Source organism: Mesoplodon bidens (genome assembly GCF_964165515.1).
Source record: "Mesoplodon bidens genome assembly, chromosome: 6".
NCBI lineage: Eukaryota > Metazoa > Chordata > Mammalia > Artiodactyla > Ziphiidae > Mesoplodon > Mesoplodon bidens.
Genome location: NC_138162.1, coordinates 874264 through 889861, shown reverse-complemented (window position 1 = coordinate 889861; position 15598 = coordinate 874264). Strand labels below are relative to the sequence as shown.

Here is a 15598-nt window from a genome sequence, read left to right as displayed (position 1 = left end):
CCTCCCCTAAGGACCTGCCGAGCAAACCCAGGCAGCAGGAGCAAATACCTGCCCCCCACCACGGCTAACCCCACAGGGCACTGGGGGGGGTGGGGGGCGCCCCGCTGGGCCGCAACCAACCCCTGGTCACTGTGGACCTCCCTGACCCTCACACAGGAGCCCCCTCCTAGTGGCAGCTCCTGGCACACCTCTTCACCTGTTGAGTGATCCTATGACCTGAGACACTGGGTTTTACCACACTCATCCACAAACTGAGTCCAAAGGGACTCAGGGCAGGTACGTCCAGGCCCAGCGGCTGGCACTGCCACCCTGCCAGGCCGGTCCAGCAGGTCTGCATCCTGGTTAGGATGACGAAGGCATGCCCAGCCCAGCGCCAGGCAGGAAGTCCCTCTTCTTTTTTTTCTTTAAGTGTCTTTATTACTTATTTATTTTTGGCTGCGTTGGGTCTTCGCCGCTGCGCGCAGGCTTTCTCTAGTTCCAGTGAGCCGGGGCCACTCTTCGTCGCGGTGCGGGGCCTTCTCATTGTGGCGGCTTCTCCCGTTGAGGAGCACAGGCTCCAGGCGCGAGGGCCTCAGCAGTTGTGGCTCGCGGGCTCTAGAGCGCAGGCTCAGTAGTTGTGGCGTGCAGGCCCAGATGCCCCGCGGCATGTGGGATCTTCCCGGACCAGGGTTCAAACCCGTGTCCCCCGCATTGGCAGGCGGATTCCTAACCACTGCGCTACCAGGGAAGTCCCAAGCCCCTCTTGTGACCACAGTGCAGCCCGCCTTGGAGGGGCCAAGCAGGTGGGGGCCAAGCAGGTGGAGCCCAAGGTGGGGACCCACTGGCCTGTCAGAGTCCTCAAACTGCTAAGGCTATGCAGCTAATCTCTCCAAACCCCATAGCAAACACCACCCTGTGGAGCAAGAAGGAAAAAGCCCTAGAGGGAGTTCCCTGGCGGTCTAGGGGTTAGGATTGCGGGCTTTCACTACTGTGGCCTGGGTTCAATCCCTGGGTGGGGAACTGAGATCCCAGAAACTGCACGGCACAACCAAGAAACAAAAAAAAGAAAAGCCCCAGAGCAGGACTGACACTAGGGCCCTCGAGCAGAACAGGCCAAAGAGAGGAGTGGGGGCACTGGGGCACAGACTGGTGGGGAGCCGCAGTGTGTCTGGGGGGCAGTGGGCATGGCTCCAGGCCTGGGAACGCACCGCACGGAGGAGCAGGGCAGTGGAGACGTTCGTTCCAAAGGGCCTTTGCTGCCCGTGGGGACAGCGCCACCAGGCTCGAGCAGTTCCCGCTGGACAAGTGAAGGTCTGGGCCACGGAGGCTGAGGCACTGAGCACAGCTTTGAAGGCCTCGGGCCTGGCAGAGCTAACAGCCTCCCCGCCCCCGGGACCTGGGAGCAAGGGCAGTGCGGGGCCCCCAGTGGCGGCCTTGGACAGGACCCTGTGCTCCGGACACAACAGCCCTGTGCTGCAGCTCTGGGGATGGCTGGACTCACTGGGCCCGGCATCCTGTGCTAGGAGCATCGAGGCCCCCAGGCGCCCCTGACCACATGCCTCGGGGCACGGCAAGAACTGGCCTTTCTGAAAGCACTCTTCCTTGGAAGCCCCCAGCACTGCAGCTGCCCGAGCCTAGGCGTATCCCAGGCAGCACGTCATGCTGGAGACACAAGAAGTTCTTGGCTTCACGGGGGCTGCCTGGCCACCCGCCCACCTCACGCATTCTGATGGAGCCCCCCCGCCCCGGGCCCCAGCAGCAGCCCCTGGGGCTCTCAGCCCAGCACTTGGGCGCCAGACCCTCGTGCCAGGCAGAGGCGGGGGGGACCCGAGGGCTTCTTTCAAAGGCCAGAGGGGTGAGGCTGGAGCTGGAGGTCCCTCAGGAGGGCGGCCCAGGAGGGCCCATCTCCCAGACAGCCCACCCCTGGTGAGCTCCTGCCCAAGCCACGAGAGTGACGGGGGCCTCTGTCAGCCACGGTGGCCCAGAGACACCACGTGCCAGGACTCGCGGCCTGGAGCCCGAACACGGGTGTGCAGCTCCCCACCGACTCCCGGGGGCCGGGCTCTGCCAGGCTCTGTCGGAGGCTGGTCTGGAGGGAGAACCTGACCGCATGCCCACGAAGCCCACAGAGCCAGCAGGACAGGGAAGGAGGAAGAACCGTCTGCTTTACTCTCATCCTGGGGGCTGGGCGGGGTGTGGGCCGGGGGCGGGTCCTGGCGACGGCTCAGCCGCAGCTCTTGGGCAGGCGGTAGACGCCAGCGGAGTAGACAAGCTGCTGGTCGCGCACCTTCCTCTGCAGGAAGCCCTGGAGCTCCTGCAGGTCGATCTCGGCCAGCGCGGGGCCGGTGACCACGAACATGCGCAGCATGCTGTAGATGCGCTCCAACGACAGGCTCTCCAGGTTGGTCAGCATGGCCTGGATGTACGTCCAGAAGAGCTAGGGGCACAGCGGCCGGGGGGCCGGCGGTCAGGCCACGCCGGGCTGCGCCCTCACCCGCCCTCGCCTGGCCCGGGCCCCGGCGCACCAGCAGCTCCTCCTCCTTCTGGTCAGCCTGCGAGGCCAGGCCCGAGTCGCTCTCGTCGTCACTGTCCACGAGCACCATGCTGTCCCGGTCCTGGGGCCGCTCCTCCTCCACCACCGAGAAGGTGCCGGCCGGCTCCTCCCGCAGCACGCCCTGCTGCAGCCACACCGACATGCGCCGCCGCAGCAGTGCCACGGGCATCTTCACCACCTTGCTCAGCTCCTCCAGGGTCCAGCTGGCTGTGGGCGGGGCAGCCACGCACATGGCATGCTGGGCGGGGCTGTGCCCCCTCAGCTCGTCGGCAGGACCCTCACGGCACAGCCAGGCCCCAGCGGGGGGGACGGGACGGGGTGGGGAAGGGCCTGCTGCCCGCGTGGCTCTGGGCCGCCTGGGTCCCGCCCACCCTCCACCCACCCTCCACCGGACACAGAACGGTGCCCTCCCGGGAGGCGCGGCCAGAGCAGGGCGGCTGGGGGCTCACCTTGGTCCTGGAAGTACAGCAGGACCACTGCCTGCACAGGGGTCACCGCCACGGACAGGGTACGGTCAGCCAGCTCCACATCCATGGTCACCAGGCCCAAGGTGTGCTTCCAGCTGAGCGTCCGCATGGCCTGGGGAGGGCTGGGATCAGCACAGGCCGCCCAGCGGGTCCGGCTGGACACGGCTTTGCTACCTGGGACCAGGTGAGGAAGGGCTCCCTGACCTGCCCCCACCCTGGTGGGCAGCGACGGGACCAGCACATGGCTGGACTCCAATCCCCTCCCCCTCAACCGGCACCCCTAACAGCGAGGGCCCCTGTGCCTGAGAGAAACGTCCACGTCCTGGCCCCAGGACCTCAGAAAGTGACCTGACTTGGAAACTAGGCCTTTGCAGATGTCATTGGGGAAGAAGAGGTCGTGCTGGAGTACCGCGAACCCAAATCTAACTCCATCAGTGTCCTCACGGGAGGGCAGACGGTGTGCGAGGCTGGAGAGACACAGGCCCCCCTGGAGGCTGGAAGAGGCAGGAAGGACTCACCCTGGCCTCCAGAAGGCCCTCACCTCCATCTCACACCCTGGCCTCCAGAGCTAAGAGACGTTCCTGTTTTAGCACCTGGTGTGCGGTACTTTGTTACAGCCACCACGGGACGTCGATACAGACTTCAGCCGGAGGGGAAGGTGCTGCTGTAGCAAATACCTTTTTAGAACACGTGGACGTGGCTGTGGTGTTGGGGGATGGGGAGGGCCGGGAAAGTTTTGAGCCGCATGCTCATAAACTCCTGGGTTGCCCTGGAGAGGCTATTGGTAGAAACACAGACAGGAAAGCCCATTCCAGGGAGGCCTTTTGAAGCAAGGAACACATCACCGGAGATGGGAGGAAAGGCGACCCGTCACGCGGCGACAGAGACGTGCTCTGCTGGGTGGAAAGCAGAACTCACGAGGGAGGAACCTGGACGTTAGGTTGAGATTTCCAAGCCAAGTATGGAAGGTGCAGCCTGCTTTCTCCTCACCGCTTGGAGTGAATTGAGAGGGAAAACCGAGGAAGGGCCTGGTGAGCAGAGAGGAGCCAGCCGCGCTCGGTGGTTTGCACATCTTGCCGTGTGCTCTGCAGACAGAGCCGGTGTGGCCCTAGAGGTGACCTGTGTCAAGGTGGCACCAACCAGCAGTGCCCAGGAGCCAGGACAGAGAGGGTCCAGTAGAGGCGCGAGAGCCCCCAGGCCCATGGACTGGACGTCGAGAACTGCATGGAGGCCAAGGTCCCTGAGAATTTAATAGCAGTGGGAACGATGCCAGCCTGGGTGGAAAGGGAGGGACGGCCAAAGGGAGAGCATGACTCAGGGCAGGGCCGTGCGGCAGAGGCCTGGCCTGGCAGGGTGGGGCTGCCCCCGAGGGCAGAGAAGACTGGCATCCAGCCAAATGGAGTGGAATTTCCTCCAGTGGATCTCAGACTTGCTTAGGGCCTGGGAACCCTCCCTTCCTTCCAGTATCTCCCTTTTGGAGGGCAGGTGTCTGCCCAACGCCTGTCCCACCACTGGACTTCGGAAGCAGAGATATGTATTCATAGGTTTACAGCTGAAGGAGAATCGTGCCCCAGCTCTCACCCTGACCTGACTTAGAGATCTGGGACTTTGAGTTGGTGCCGGAATGGTTAAGACTGTAGGGACGTTGGACGTGGCTAAATGTATCTTGCACGTGAGAAGAACGTGAATTTGGGGGGCCAGAGAGTAGACTCTCACAGGTTGAACTGTGACCTCCACAGATGACGTTAAGGTCCTCACTCCCAGTGCCTCAGGATGTAACCCTATTTGCCAGTCGGGTCACTACAGATGCAGCTAATTAAGGTGAGGTCACACTGGCGTGGGGGACCCTTAATTCAGTATGACTGATGTCCCCATAAGAAGAGGGGAATCTGGACACAGGGACACCGGGAGAGACCGTGGGGCACGATGCAGGGGTCAGAGTGACGCCTCTACAAGCCAACAACATCTGGAGCCCCAGCAGGTGAAAGAGGCAAGAGGATCCTCCCCTGGAGCCTTTGGAAGGAGCGCGGCCCTGCCCACACCTTGGCTTTGAACTTCTGGCTGCCAGAACTGAGACAATAAATTTCCGGTGCATCGGTGGCCCGTGTCTGGGGTACTTTGTTAGGGCCGGCCCGGGGGACACTGGTCACTCTGGGCTAAGCGCTGCTCTGAGCCCAGCTCTGAGCCCAGCTCTGAAGAGGGGCGCAGCTAACCTCTCTACAGCTGGCAGCTGGCCAAGCTCATAACCACGCACTCTGGCTCCAAGGCCATGACCTTTACAACCACTCCAGCCTGCAGCGGGCACATGCGAGGCCCAGCAGCAGATGGCACGGGCACGGCCACCCCCACGTGTCCAGCGCAGTCCTCGGGCCAGGAGCCCGGCTGGCTGGAGGCAGAGGCACCGTGGCCACAGGCCTAACCTCTTGGCACAGACCGGGGGCCTGCCCGGCCGGCTCCAGCGCCATCACGCTGGGTACATGGGCCTGAGATGGAGGACATGCCTGAGCCCCCCCCAGGCGCCAGGGGGAACTCCGCAGGAAGCCGGCAGGGCCTCTCCAGGCAGGCGAGCTGCGGCGCAGAGGCCAGCAGGGCAGCCAGAGCGGCAGGGGAGGGTGCCGAGCACACGGGCGGGCCACGTGGATGTCCTCAACCGGGGGGGGTTGCGGGGCAGCGCTGAGGCCCCACAGAGCAAGCGCCACCCACCACGCAGGGGCAGGAAGGGGCCCGGCCCGGCCCCACCTGCCACCCTTCTGGGGCTCTGTCCTGAGGGCTCCCACCTCCAGGGGTGTCCCAGGTCCCTCCAAGGCTCAGGGTCTGCACCCTGGACACCTGCGGCCCTGTCCTCTGCTGGGGTGCCTGACGTCTCCTCCGGCCGGTGGCCTCTCAGGCCCCACACCCCACTCATCAGACTGAACGCCCCAGAAGCCACTTCCCCACCTGTCCCCTGAAACCTGGGACAGGTGCCCCAAACTCCCTCCTCTCTCCCAACACGGCTCCTCTGAACCATCACCTGAGAGAAGGGTCCTCCGTGCCACGGACCCTTGCCCACGCCAGGCTCCACCTGCCCACACCTCTCACCTGGACCCCCAACGCCAGGACTGGAGGGGACGAGAGACAAACTCTGCCAATCGGCCACTCCCGGCCCCCGGCCTCCTGACCAGCCCACACCCCCCTTCTCCTTGCCGAGCCCTGTGGCCCCAGGGACCTGAGAGCAGACAGCATGGCCTGGGTCCCCAAGTGCCCGGGCACTCCAGAAAGCGGCTTCCCGGGAAACAAGCCAGGGAGGGGCAGGGTGGCGGAGGACCATGGAGGTCAAACACCTCAAAAGCAACCTGGAGACGCCCACGGAGGAGACAGAGCTCCCGACCCCCGCTGGGGCGGCCACTGCAGCCCCTGGTTCTGAGGCCAAGAGGGTGGACGGTGGAAGAGGCAGCCCAGAGGCACGCGCACTCCCAGCGCCTTGGGGGCACAGGAGGGCGTGCACAGAGTGTGCACACCTGCACAGACAGGCTCCCAGGAGGGGAGGGGAGGGTGCTGAGCGCAGGGCGCAGACACCGAGGGACTCGCCCGAGGTGCCAGGTGCCTGGCGGCGCGGCCATACCTTCAGCTTCTCGTACTTCCGGCAGTAGACGTCCAGGGCCTCCCTGATGTCCTCGGGGACCTCCAGCTTCTCGTCCTTGAAGGGCGGCCAGAACTCGCTGGACAGGATGACAGCGTAGACCCCGAACGGCGGCTGCTGCTCCGCGGGGCGCTTCTCGTCGTCCTCGCGGATGTTGGCGTTGATGCGGCGCGAGTCTGCCATGTCCTGCGGGGGAGGCGGGGTCTCCTGAAGGTCCGGGACCAGTGGGGGCGGGGCCTCCTGAAGGTCCGGGACCGGCAGGGGCGGGGAGCCCCAGGCACCTACCTTGAGCATGACCTCGCAGAAGTGCATCGGGGCCTCGCCAAAGCGCAGCTTCAGCAGCTCCACGTTGCGGATCTCCCTGGAAGGACGCATCTCTGAGGGCTGCGGTGTGCCCCCACCCCAAGTGGCACCTGCAGAGCGACACTGCCCCCCCTCCCCCCTCCCTGGAGCAGGGACACCCCCAGCCCAGGAGGAGGGGCGGGAGCCCTGTGCCCACTCCACCCCAGGAAGGCCGGAAGCCCTGGGACCTACCACCCCAGGCTCCTTGGCTGCCCCCAGGCCCCCCCCACCCCGGGGGGCAGAGGCCAAGCACAGGTCAGTCCCCGCCCAGCCTCGGGGACCCAGCACGTTCCCGATGCGCACCAGTGCTAACAGAGAGCAGCCCTGCAAGTGAAGGCCACGCCTCCCCGGGGACCCGGAGCACCTCACAGGCCTCACCGCTCGGGGCTGAAACTGAACTGGTGCAGCAGGCGGTCGGCCAGCAGCGAGCGGTACTCGTTGATGAAGAGGTCCTTGCTGCCATAGATGCTGACCAGCAGGCTGATGATGTCCGAGGAGCGCCGCTTAGAGCTGGACTTCCCTGCATGGCACGGGCACCACCGGCGCCTCTCAGACACAGAGGCGGCACAGATGGTGCCAGGCGGCTCCTGCCCGGCCAAGCCCATGAGGTGGGGATGCCGAAAACCCACTCCTTCTCCAGCTGAAGCAGCAGAAGCAGGTGGGGCAGGCAGGGCACCCTCCCACGGGTCTGGACGGGGATGCCACCCAAGCCAGGTGGAGAACCCTAGGGAACCAGGCGGGGTTACACTCTGACCATGGATCCCCTCGAGCTCCAGAGCCCACATGGCAACAAACTGGAGACCAGAGCACCTGCCCGACTGGACCACCCCCCGAAATCCAGAGCCTGGCAGCAGGGCCGGCGGGCGCTGACCTGGATCCGCGTCCACAGGGTCGGGGACCCAGTCCTCTGGCTCGCCGGAGTCATCCTCGCTGTCCTGGCCAGTCTCCAGGCTTGCCGGGTCCGTCTTGGACAGCTCAACAGCCAAGTCCCCCGTCCCATCCGAGTCCCCGGTCAGCCCTGCCACGATCTGCCGCACCGTGTCCTCCCGCGTCCTGCCAGGCACGAGCCCCTCACCGCCTGTCCCACCTGAGCACGGGACCCCACCTGACCCCTGCAGCCAGGGCTGTCCGTCACGTGCTAAAGGCAAGCCCGTGAGACTCCCTCCCCCGCCCCGCCCCCCCTAAAACTAAATCATTTTCTAAGAGTAGGAACTGAGATGACGAGACAGACCCCAGGCCGGGCCATGCGTGGCCAGGACGCAGCAGGCCTGACTGAGTCAGGGCAGCTCCAGACGCTGCCCGGCCCCACGCCCGAGCCTCCACTGTGCCCTTAGGGGCTTCTGGGTGGCGGTGCGTGGCACCTGCTCAAACACATTCCCCAGCAGACAGCCTGAGAGGCTCTGCCCCTCGTGGTGGAAGACCAGCAAGACAAGGCCCCACCCTTCCCGTCAGCCCTGGGGCCAGGCTGGCACGAGGCAAAGCTGAGCAGGGGCTCCTGTCTGTGCTGGTGTGGGCCTCCCGGCCTGCACACGGGCCTGGTGACCCTGGGCTACAGGCATGGGAACCAGCACTGGCAGAAGGAAGGAGCCCAGCCTGAGCCGCCCAGCCCAGGAGGAGAGATGGAGCATCCCTGGCTCCCCAAGGACAACAGCCCTCTGTCTCCAGCAAGATCCACGGGGAGTGCAGCTGCACGAGTGGGGCTGGGGGCTCTAAGCAGCTTCCTGGAGTCGGCCCCTGGCGCTCACCTCAGGTAGCGGCGAATGGGCTCACAGGCCACCTCCAGGACAACCATGGACGGATCCAGCACACGCAGCGCCTTGATGGCGGAGATGTACAGGGTGATGATGTCACACGTATTCACGCCTACGGCCGGGATGGGAGAGCTCCATCACAGAAGGGCCCAGGCAACACAGGGACGCGGAGGCAGCCACCCTGGTCAGGTGACCTGCAGGTCCCACCTCACCCCCAGGAGACCTGCGTGATCTGCAGGGAGCTGTCCCCTCCCCTACCCCTGCGCTCACTTGCTTTCTCCCCTTGCCAAGTGGTGTCTGTTCTAAAGGGACCGGGCACTGCCCCTGCCCCCGAAGGACCACACAAAACTGCCTCCTAACCCACTCCCTCCACAGGCCCCAGGCCTGCGCTTCCAGATCCGGGCCCTGAGGGTGAATGGCGGGTGGGCGGCACCTGGGTGGAGGAGTCGCGTCTCCAGGGCAGCCTTGAGGGACACAAGAAGCTGCGGCCTCTGGTCAGTCCTCTCCAGGCAGTACTTGAGGTCTTCCACGGCTGGCCGGGAGTCCGGGAAGTCTGCAGGGAGAGGCTGGTCCTGGCACGTGCACATGTGGCGAGCACACACTGTGCGCGGAGGGCCCGGCTCTGCTCGAGACACCGCGGTCCCAGATGTGCCCGCCGCCCCACCCTCAATGAGCTGAAGGGCAGAGGCACAGGAGAACGGCTCCCTGGCAGGCGGGGCCGACCTCGGATGATGCTGAAGAGCTCCTCGATGCGCAGGCTGGCGTAGATGCGATAGAAGAACCTCTGCACGTGGCAGCGCCACCGGCGCAGGGTGCTCCCAGCCTCTGGGGACGCAGGCCTGCTGGGGCCGTCCTGCAGGAACACCTTGCCCAGCCAGCCGACCACCCTCTCAATCCACTGTCGGGAGAACACAAGTGTGGGGCTCTGGGGGCCAAGCCCAGAACAGAGACGAGGAGAAGCCACACAGCTTACCTGCCCCTCTGGCTGGGCCCTGGGAGCCCCCAAGGCCACCTACTCTGAAGACCAGGAGCACATTAAAATCAGCAGGACGAGGGGCCCAAAGGAGGCCTCCCAGGGCCTCCATGAACACACACCCAGGCCCCTTCCACACACACCAGCACCCGTGCTCATCCCCAGCCGACAGTGGCTCTGACACAGGGCGCTACGTCGGAGCGGATGGACACACCCTGGGAGTCCCATGCACAACGAGACCCCCCCCACGCACAACTCACAGGACCTAGCGGGAACACTTCTGAGCCCGTGCACGTTAAATCTGCAGGACACCCTACCACACGGACCCGAGCACGTACATGTCTTCCCACGGCCGCCCAGCCACCGGAAAGACCACCCGGACGATGTGCCGCCTAGGGACGGCACAGCTACCGGCCAGACCTCCAGCTTCACCCCCGCCCCCCTCCCGTGTCAAGGACATTTGCTTTGAACACCACCCCTCACCCCCACAGCTTACCTGAATCCTCAGGAGACAGACAGCAGGAGCAGTGGAGGGGAGCAGCTGGGAAGTGGGAGCGGGCTGAGGCCCCCCGTGGTTGGGTGCAGCTCTTCCTCAACTCTGTGCAGCCCAGAGCAGATCCCAGACCATGTCCCAACAGCATGGATGCCCCCGAGGCCCCCCCACTGGGATACCCCAGACTTTGGCATGGCCTCCAGCCCCGTGACCCTGCGCAGACCTCACTAAGCACGTCACAGGCTCTTCCTTGCTATCACCAGGATGGGCCCGGAATGACTGGCCTCCACCCAGCACCAAGACGACTTCCATCACCAGCAACATCCTGATGCACCCGGCTCTCCACGCTCTGGCCATTTCTAAGACCGAGGTGTCAGTTTTGCCAGAAACCTCTAATCCACAAGGACAGAGCCCGCGGGGGGTCCTCACCTTGTGGAACTCACGCAGGAAGGAGCGCTCATACTCGCCCCGACAGCGGTCCTCCATCCTCTCCCGGGTCACTTGGTGCAGGGTGGTGGTCACAGCCTCGGCACTGACCCGCTCCAGCAGACTAAGCCTGTGTCTGGAGAAGAGCCCTGCCCGTGGAGAACGCAGAGCACACGCACACGCGCCCAACCCCACCCCAGCACGTGCCTCCCACAGCTCTCCCGTCGGGGGCACAACTGCACCAGAGGCTTCGAGGAAAAGCTGCTGTGAGGACAAGCACTGGCCAGTGACTGCCCGCCCTCCCCAGCTGGCCTCTCTGCCCAGGCCGGGACACTAGCCTTCCCCACGTGATCAGCATGTCTGGCTACTGGGGCCAAGGCTCATCTCCCAGAAATGGCCCTGAGACAATGGTTAAGTACGTCACTACCCTGGCCCCACAAACACAGATGCAGCTGTCTGTGCCCTTTGGTGCAGATGCCGATCTACGAGGACAAAGGCTCCTGAGAGAACGAAGCTTCTGTGGATCAGGCCACACCCTCAGTCCAGCTAAGAAACTCTCTAACAGCTGCACTGCTGCCCCTTCACTCAAAGGGACAAAATCATCCTAAGTGGTGGCCACAGAGAGTGGAGGGACCACGCGACAAGACCTGGCTCTAACAACAAGATCTTTCCCTCCTCGAGAGGCCAGAGGGCAATCAGTTTTCCCGCCACGTTGGTCTAATTTCTGACTCTAACTTCTAGAAAGAAAAAAGAACAGTCACACCTTTTGCAACCATAGGATAAACTACATTCCTCTCCTGAGAGCCTACAAACAGCACAGCAAAATTCTGCACAGCCCAGGAAATTCAGAATCACGTGAAATCTTAGCATAAGCAAAGTGTGAAACCCTAAGCTAGGGCGAGTGACAGATGCACCTGTGTCCAGGGCGAAAGGTATAAACTCACGACACACGGATCCTGGGGACCCTCTCTTTGGCTACCAGGACAGGTGGCAGAGACCCCCAGCCAGCTCAGCAGCTCTCTGCAGGGGCCAGCTGGACCCAGAGGGGCAAGCAGGAGCCAGGAGCAACAGGGGCACGGCCACGCAGGCACAAGTACTCACAGGACTTGGCTGAGCTGGTGGAACTGCTCCAGCGCCTGGCGGCACCAGCACTGCTGCTTGTCACTGCCACAGCCCGCACAGAGTGGGCTCTGCAGAAGGCGGTAGTACCGGCGGCGGGCGTATCTGCTGTCCAATTCCCCCTCCAGTTCGGGGTCGGTTCCTCCTTCTCCTTTTCTCTTACTCTGCATGTAAACTCTCAAGAAGCGCCCATAGAGGCGCTGGATCATCTCCTGAAAAGTTCTGGGAGTGGAAAAGAACAAGACACCCCGCAACGTGGTATGAACCTTTTCCCGAAGCCCCTGAGCACCGGTGCCCATAAGCAAGCCCAGGCGAGTCCATTTTTCCAGGAGCTCTAGACTACGCAGGTAGGGATCCAGGCGGCTCTCCAGGAGCCCGAAAGCATCGAGGAGCAGCAGAAGGCACTGGGGCTCGTCTGCACAGTTCTCACGTTGGGAGACGGCATTCCAGAACTCGAGGGATATGTTAGCCTGCAGGTCGTTCTGCAGCACCTCTGCGAACCACTCCTCCAGGACCGAGTGCAGACCGTGGCCCCTGAGAACCTCCACCGCCGCCCGGAGCTCCTCCTCTTTTGGAGGGACCGCACCGCTGGTCCGGGAGGATGCCTGGAGTACAGAAAACTTTAAGAAGAGAACACAGCGCAGAGGTGGAAAAAGCAATGACAAATAGACATAAACAGGAAAGGGATAAAGCACAGGGGAGGCTACGGAAACCCCGCTGCCCTTCGTCGCACGGATGCAGGGCCCACGCTTAGGGACAGGCCGTGGAACAAGAAAGGACTCTGGGGGAAACAAGCTGGACAGAAGCGGGCGGAGGGATCCGTATGAACCCGAGAGTGGACGCGCAGGGTCCCGGGAATCCCGCACGGGCCCGCCGCCCTCTTCTCGGGCCTCACCAGTCCCAGAGCGGCCGGCGGCACCAGTCCGGTGCTCACGGTATTCCAGGCCACCAGCAGCTCTTGGGCAGGTCCGGGGTCATTGTGCGCCGCCGCCATCTGCTCCCACCAGCTCCTAGAGCCGCCGGCGCGGCGCGCGGCGATGACGCAAACGAGAGGCGCGCGGCGGTGACGTGCGCCGTGGACTCGCCGTCTGTAAGCAGTGCGCAGGCGCGGGCCCGGATGCGGTAACGGCGGTTGCAGCGGCCGGGACCCCGGGCGGCGACCATGACCCAGCAGGGCGCGGCGCTGCAGAACTACAACAACGAGCTGGTCAAGTGTGAGCGGCCGAGCGGTGGGGCCCGCCGGACAGGCTGGGAGGGCGTGGGTCTCGCCGGCCTGCGTCCCGGGCAGTAGCTGGCCCGCAGCGCGCAGCCGAGCATGTTGTACGGTCCGTGCGCGGCTTTCCGGGCCGGGGCGGCGCGGACGCCGTGCGGACCTGCCCAGCGCACAGCCGCGGTGTGGCCCGCCCCGAGAGCTAGGTATCTGTGGAGTGAGCAAAGGACGATGGGCTTGAGTACGTACGGCCTCCCGGCCTCGCGCCTCGAGCCTCTCGCGGTGCTTTCCTTAACTCTGAGACTCCTCGGACGCAGGACATTGGCCTGGCTCGGGCGAAAGGAGGCCCATCCAGCACCCGGGTCCTCCACTATCCACTAGCCTTCTCTCCTCCAGAGCAGGGGGCTCCAGAGCTGGAGGGGCGGTGCTCTCCTTCCTGCCCCGGGCCCACCGCGCCTGTCTCTCTCGGCCCACCCTAGGCATCGAGGAGCTGTGTCAGAAGCGGGAAGAGTTGTGCCGGCAGATCCAGCAGGAAGAGGAGGAGAAGCAGCGGCTGCAGAATGAGGTGAGGCAGCTGACGGAGAAGCTGGCTCGAGTCAACGAGAACCTGGCTCGCAAGATAGCCTCTCGGAATGAGTTCGATCGGACCATCGCGGAGACGGAGGCTGCCTACCTCAAGGTGGGGCTCCGGGGCCCGCGTGCTGGGCCGAGCCCGTCAAGGGTTCGTGTCACCCCCGTGGTGACAGTACGGCGTTCAGAGTGACCTGGGTCCTGTTGTTGGCACCATACTCATCACCGCGTAGCGGGTTCCGGACTGTGAGCCGCACAGCAGCAGCAGTAGGAGCCAGAGCTGACCTCCGCCTGGCTTCCCAGGGTGTGAGAAAGGGGCTCTGGGCCAGACTCAGAGGGGAGAAGGACCCTGGCCCAGGAGTGGGGCTGGGCTGCGGGAGCTTTCCAACATGAGGAGCAGTGCTAACCGGCTGGTGTCTCTGTTCGCAGATCCTGGAGAGCTCGCAGACTCTGCTTAGTGTCCTGAAGAGGGAAGCGGGGAACCTGACCAAGGCCGCAGCCCCCGAGCAGAGGAGCAGCGGAGGCAAGGACAGCTGATGAGGCCACAGGCGGAGGGCCTGCCTCCACTGCGCCCCCTCGACGGCTCAGCCCCCGGCAAGTCTGTCTTCAAAGCATCTTTGTCCTTCACGGCAGCAGCTTTTTCTTCTCGTTGTCTTGGGTGCCAAGACAGGCAACTGCCAACCTTCACTGGCTCTGGGTGACAGGAAAGACCTGAGCGTAGCCCACCAGGTGGGGATCCTGGCTCTGAGCTCACACAGGCGCTAGGGAGGGCAGTTCTACTCAGGGTCCCACTGAGGCCTCCACACCAGCCTGGGGCTGCGGGGGAGGCCCGCTTCTGGTCTCAGCACCTTGGGAGTCCTGTCACCCCTCCCTCAGCCCGCAGGTGCCCAGGCAAGTGGGGGAGGGGCTGGGGCCCTCCTTCACCTCAGAGCTTGCCTGGGGCCTGTGACTGTCAATAAAGATTGTCTTTGTAAAGATCCACGTCAGCTTGCCGCCTGTGTCAGGAGTGTGGGGCTGCCGGGCCCGCCTAGAGTCAAAATACGAATCCTTGCCCAGTTGTAATACGGCTCCTCCATGAAGGGATGGCTTTCCCTGTGACCGGCCTTGCATTCAGAGCTAAGGGTGCCCCTAAGCATTTCATGTGACCCCCGTCACCCACCTCTCCCATCAGGGCCACTGGTCCTGGTTTCTAGCATAAGGCCTGGCCCAAGGAGACGCTCTTCCTGTGCTCAGGTCCCCTGGGAATGGCTGCACCCCAGCTCAGTGATTCCAGATTCTGCCGGACAGCAGCACCCCTGCTCCCACTCTCTGGTCACAGGCCAGTCTCCCATGCAGCCCAGGGCCCTGCCTTCCATCCCAAGTCCTCCATGGGTCCATCTGCCTTGGCCTGTCAGCCCCCGTGGGGTCCCTGCAATTGCTGTCCGTGGGGGATAGGGGGGTTGGGAAGCATGTGTTGGTTGAGAAGGTCTGCAGAAACTTGGGCCCACCATTCCCAAGAAAACGCCTCCCTCCCTCCCAAGCCTGGCCAGGTGGCATTTCCCGTGGGCTTGATGCTCCAAGAGGAAAAGACGCGCATCTGATGCCAGGATTGTGAACGGCCTGTCTCGGCACAGGCGGTCAGCCCAGCCGGGAACCACTCCCTAGTGGGCAGCTCTGTCTTCTGTCACCTTTCCAGATCCATCAGACCTCCCTGCTGACATTAGCCCAGGGGAGTGGTCTGCCTGCCACAGCCTTCCTGCAGGCCCCTGTGGGTCAGGGAACCTTTCAATCCAAACAGGAGGCAAGATCCCTGAGGCTCTGGCCCTTCCGGGAAACCACTCTGGACCCGACAGCTGCAGCAACCCCCCAGGCCCACAGAGAGTTCCAGACCCCAGAGAGCTTACCTGGCGTCCCACCTCCCACCATAGCTCCCACTGAGCCGCTTCTGGGAGGCAAGGGGAGCCCCAGAGACTGAGGGTGCTCACAGGGTAGGCACACGGAAGTCCCTCTCCCAGCCAAGGGGGTGGCTGGGAGGAGAAGCAGGGCAACTAGGGCCACAGGGGTGGGGAAAGAGCCTGGGGCACCAGGGCTGTGCAGTGTGGGGTGTCACCCGGGA

The 15598-nt window shown here is 64.1% G+C and overlaps 2 protein-coding genes across 3 annotated transcripts; one reads left to right on the top strand and one right to left on the bottom strand.

The window, feature by feature from the left end:
- Positions 1–1684: 1684 nt before the first annotated feature.
- Positions 1685–12887, bottom strand: ANAPC2 (anaphase promoting complex subunit 2; the record flags this gene model as incomplete). Its single annotated transcript, XM_081237642.1, is given in 16 exon segments — positions 1685–2416; positions 2505–2740; positions 2983–3112; positions 6602–6805; positions 6905–6980; positions 7340–7481; positions 7833–8014; positions 8707–8824; positions 9146–9265; positions 9436–9610; positions 10608–10740; positions 11706–12328; positions 12619–12743; positions 12746–12773; positions 12776–12808; positions 12810–12887. Coding segments are annotated over 16 exon segments (2616 nt in total). The 3' UTR covers positions 1685–2203.
- Positions 12832–14480, top strand: SSNA1 (SS nuclear autoantigen 1). Of its 2 annotated transcripts, none has more exons than XM_081237644.1 (3): positions 12832–12937; positions 13413–13612; positions 13933–14480. In XM_081237644.1, the coding sequence occupies exons 1-3, from the start codon at positions 12886–12888 to the stop codon at positions 14038–14040; spliced, it is 360 nt and encodes a 119-aa protein (XP_081093770.1). In that variant the 5' UTR covers positions 12832–12885; the 3' UTR covers positions 14041–14480. The 2 variants fall into 2 exon arrangements, with proteins under 2 accessions (XP_081093770.1, XP_081093769.1); XM_081237643.1 differs by having other exon boundaries at positions 12876–12952.
- Positions 14481–15598: the final 1118 nt, after the last annotated feature.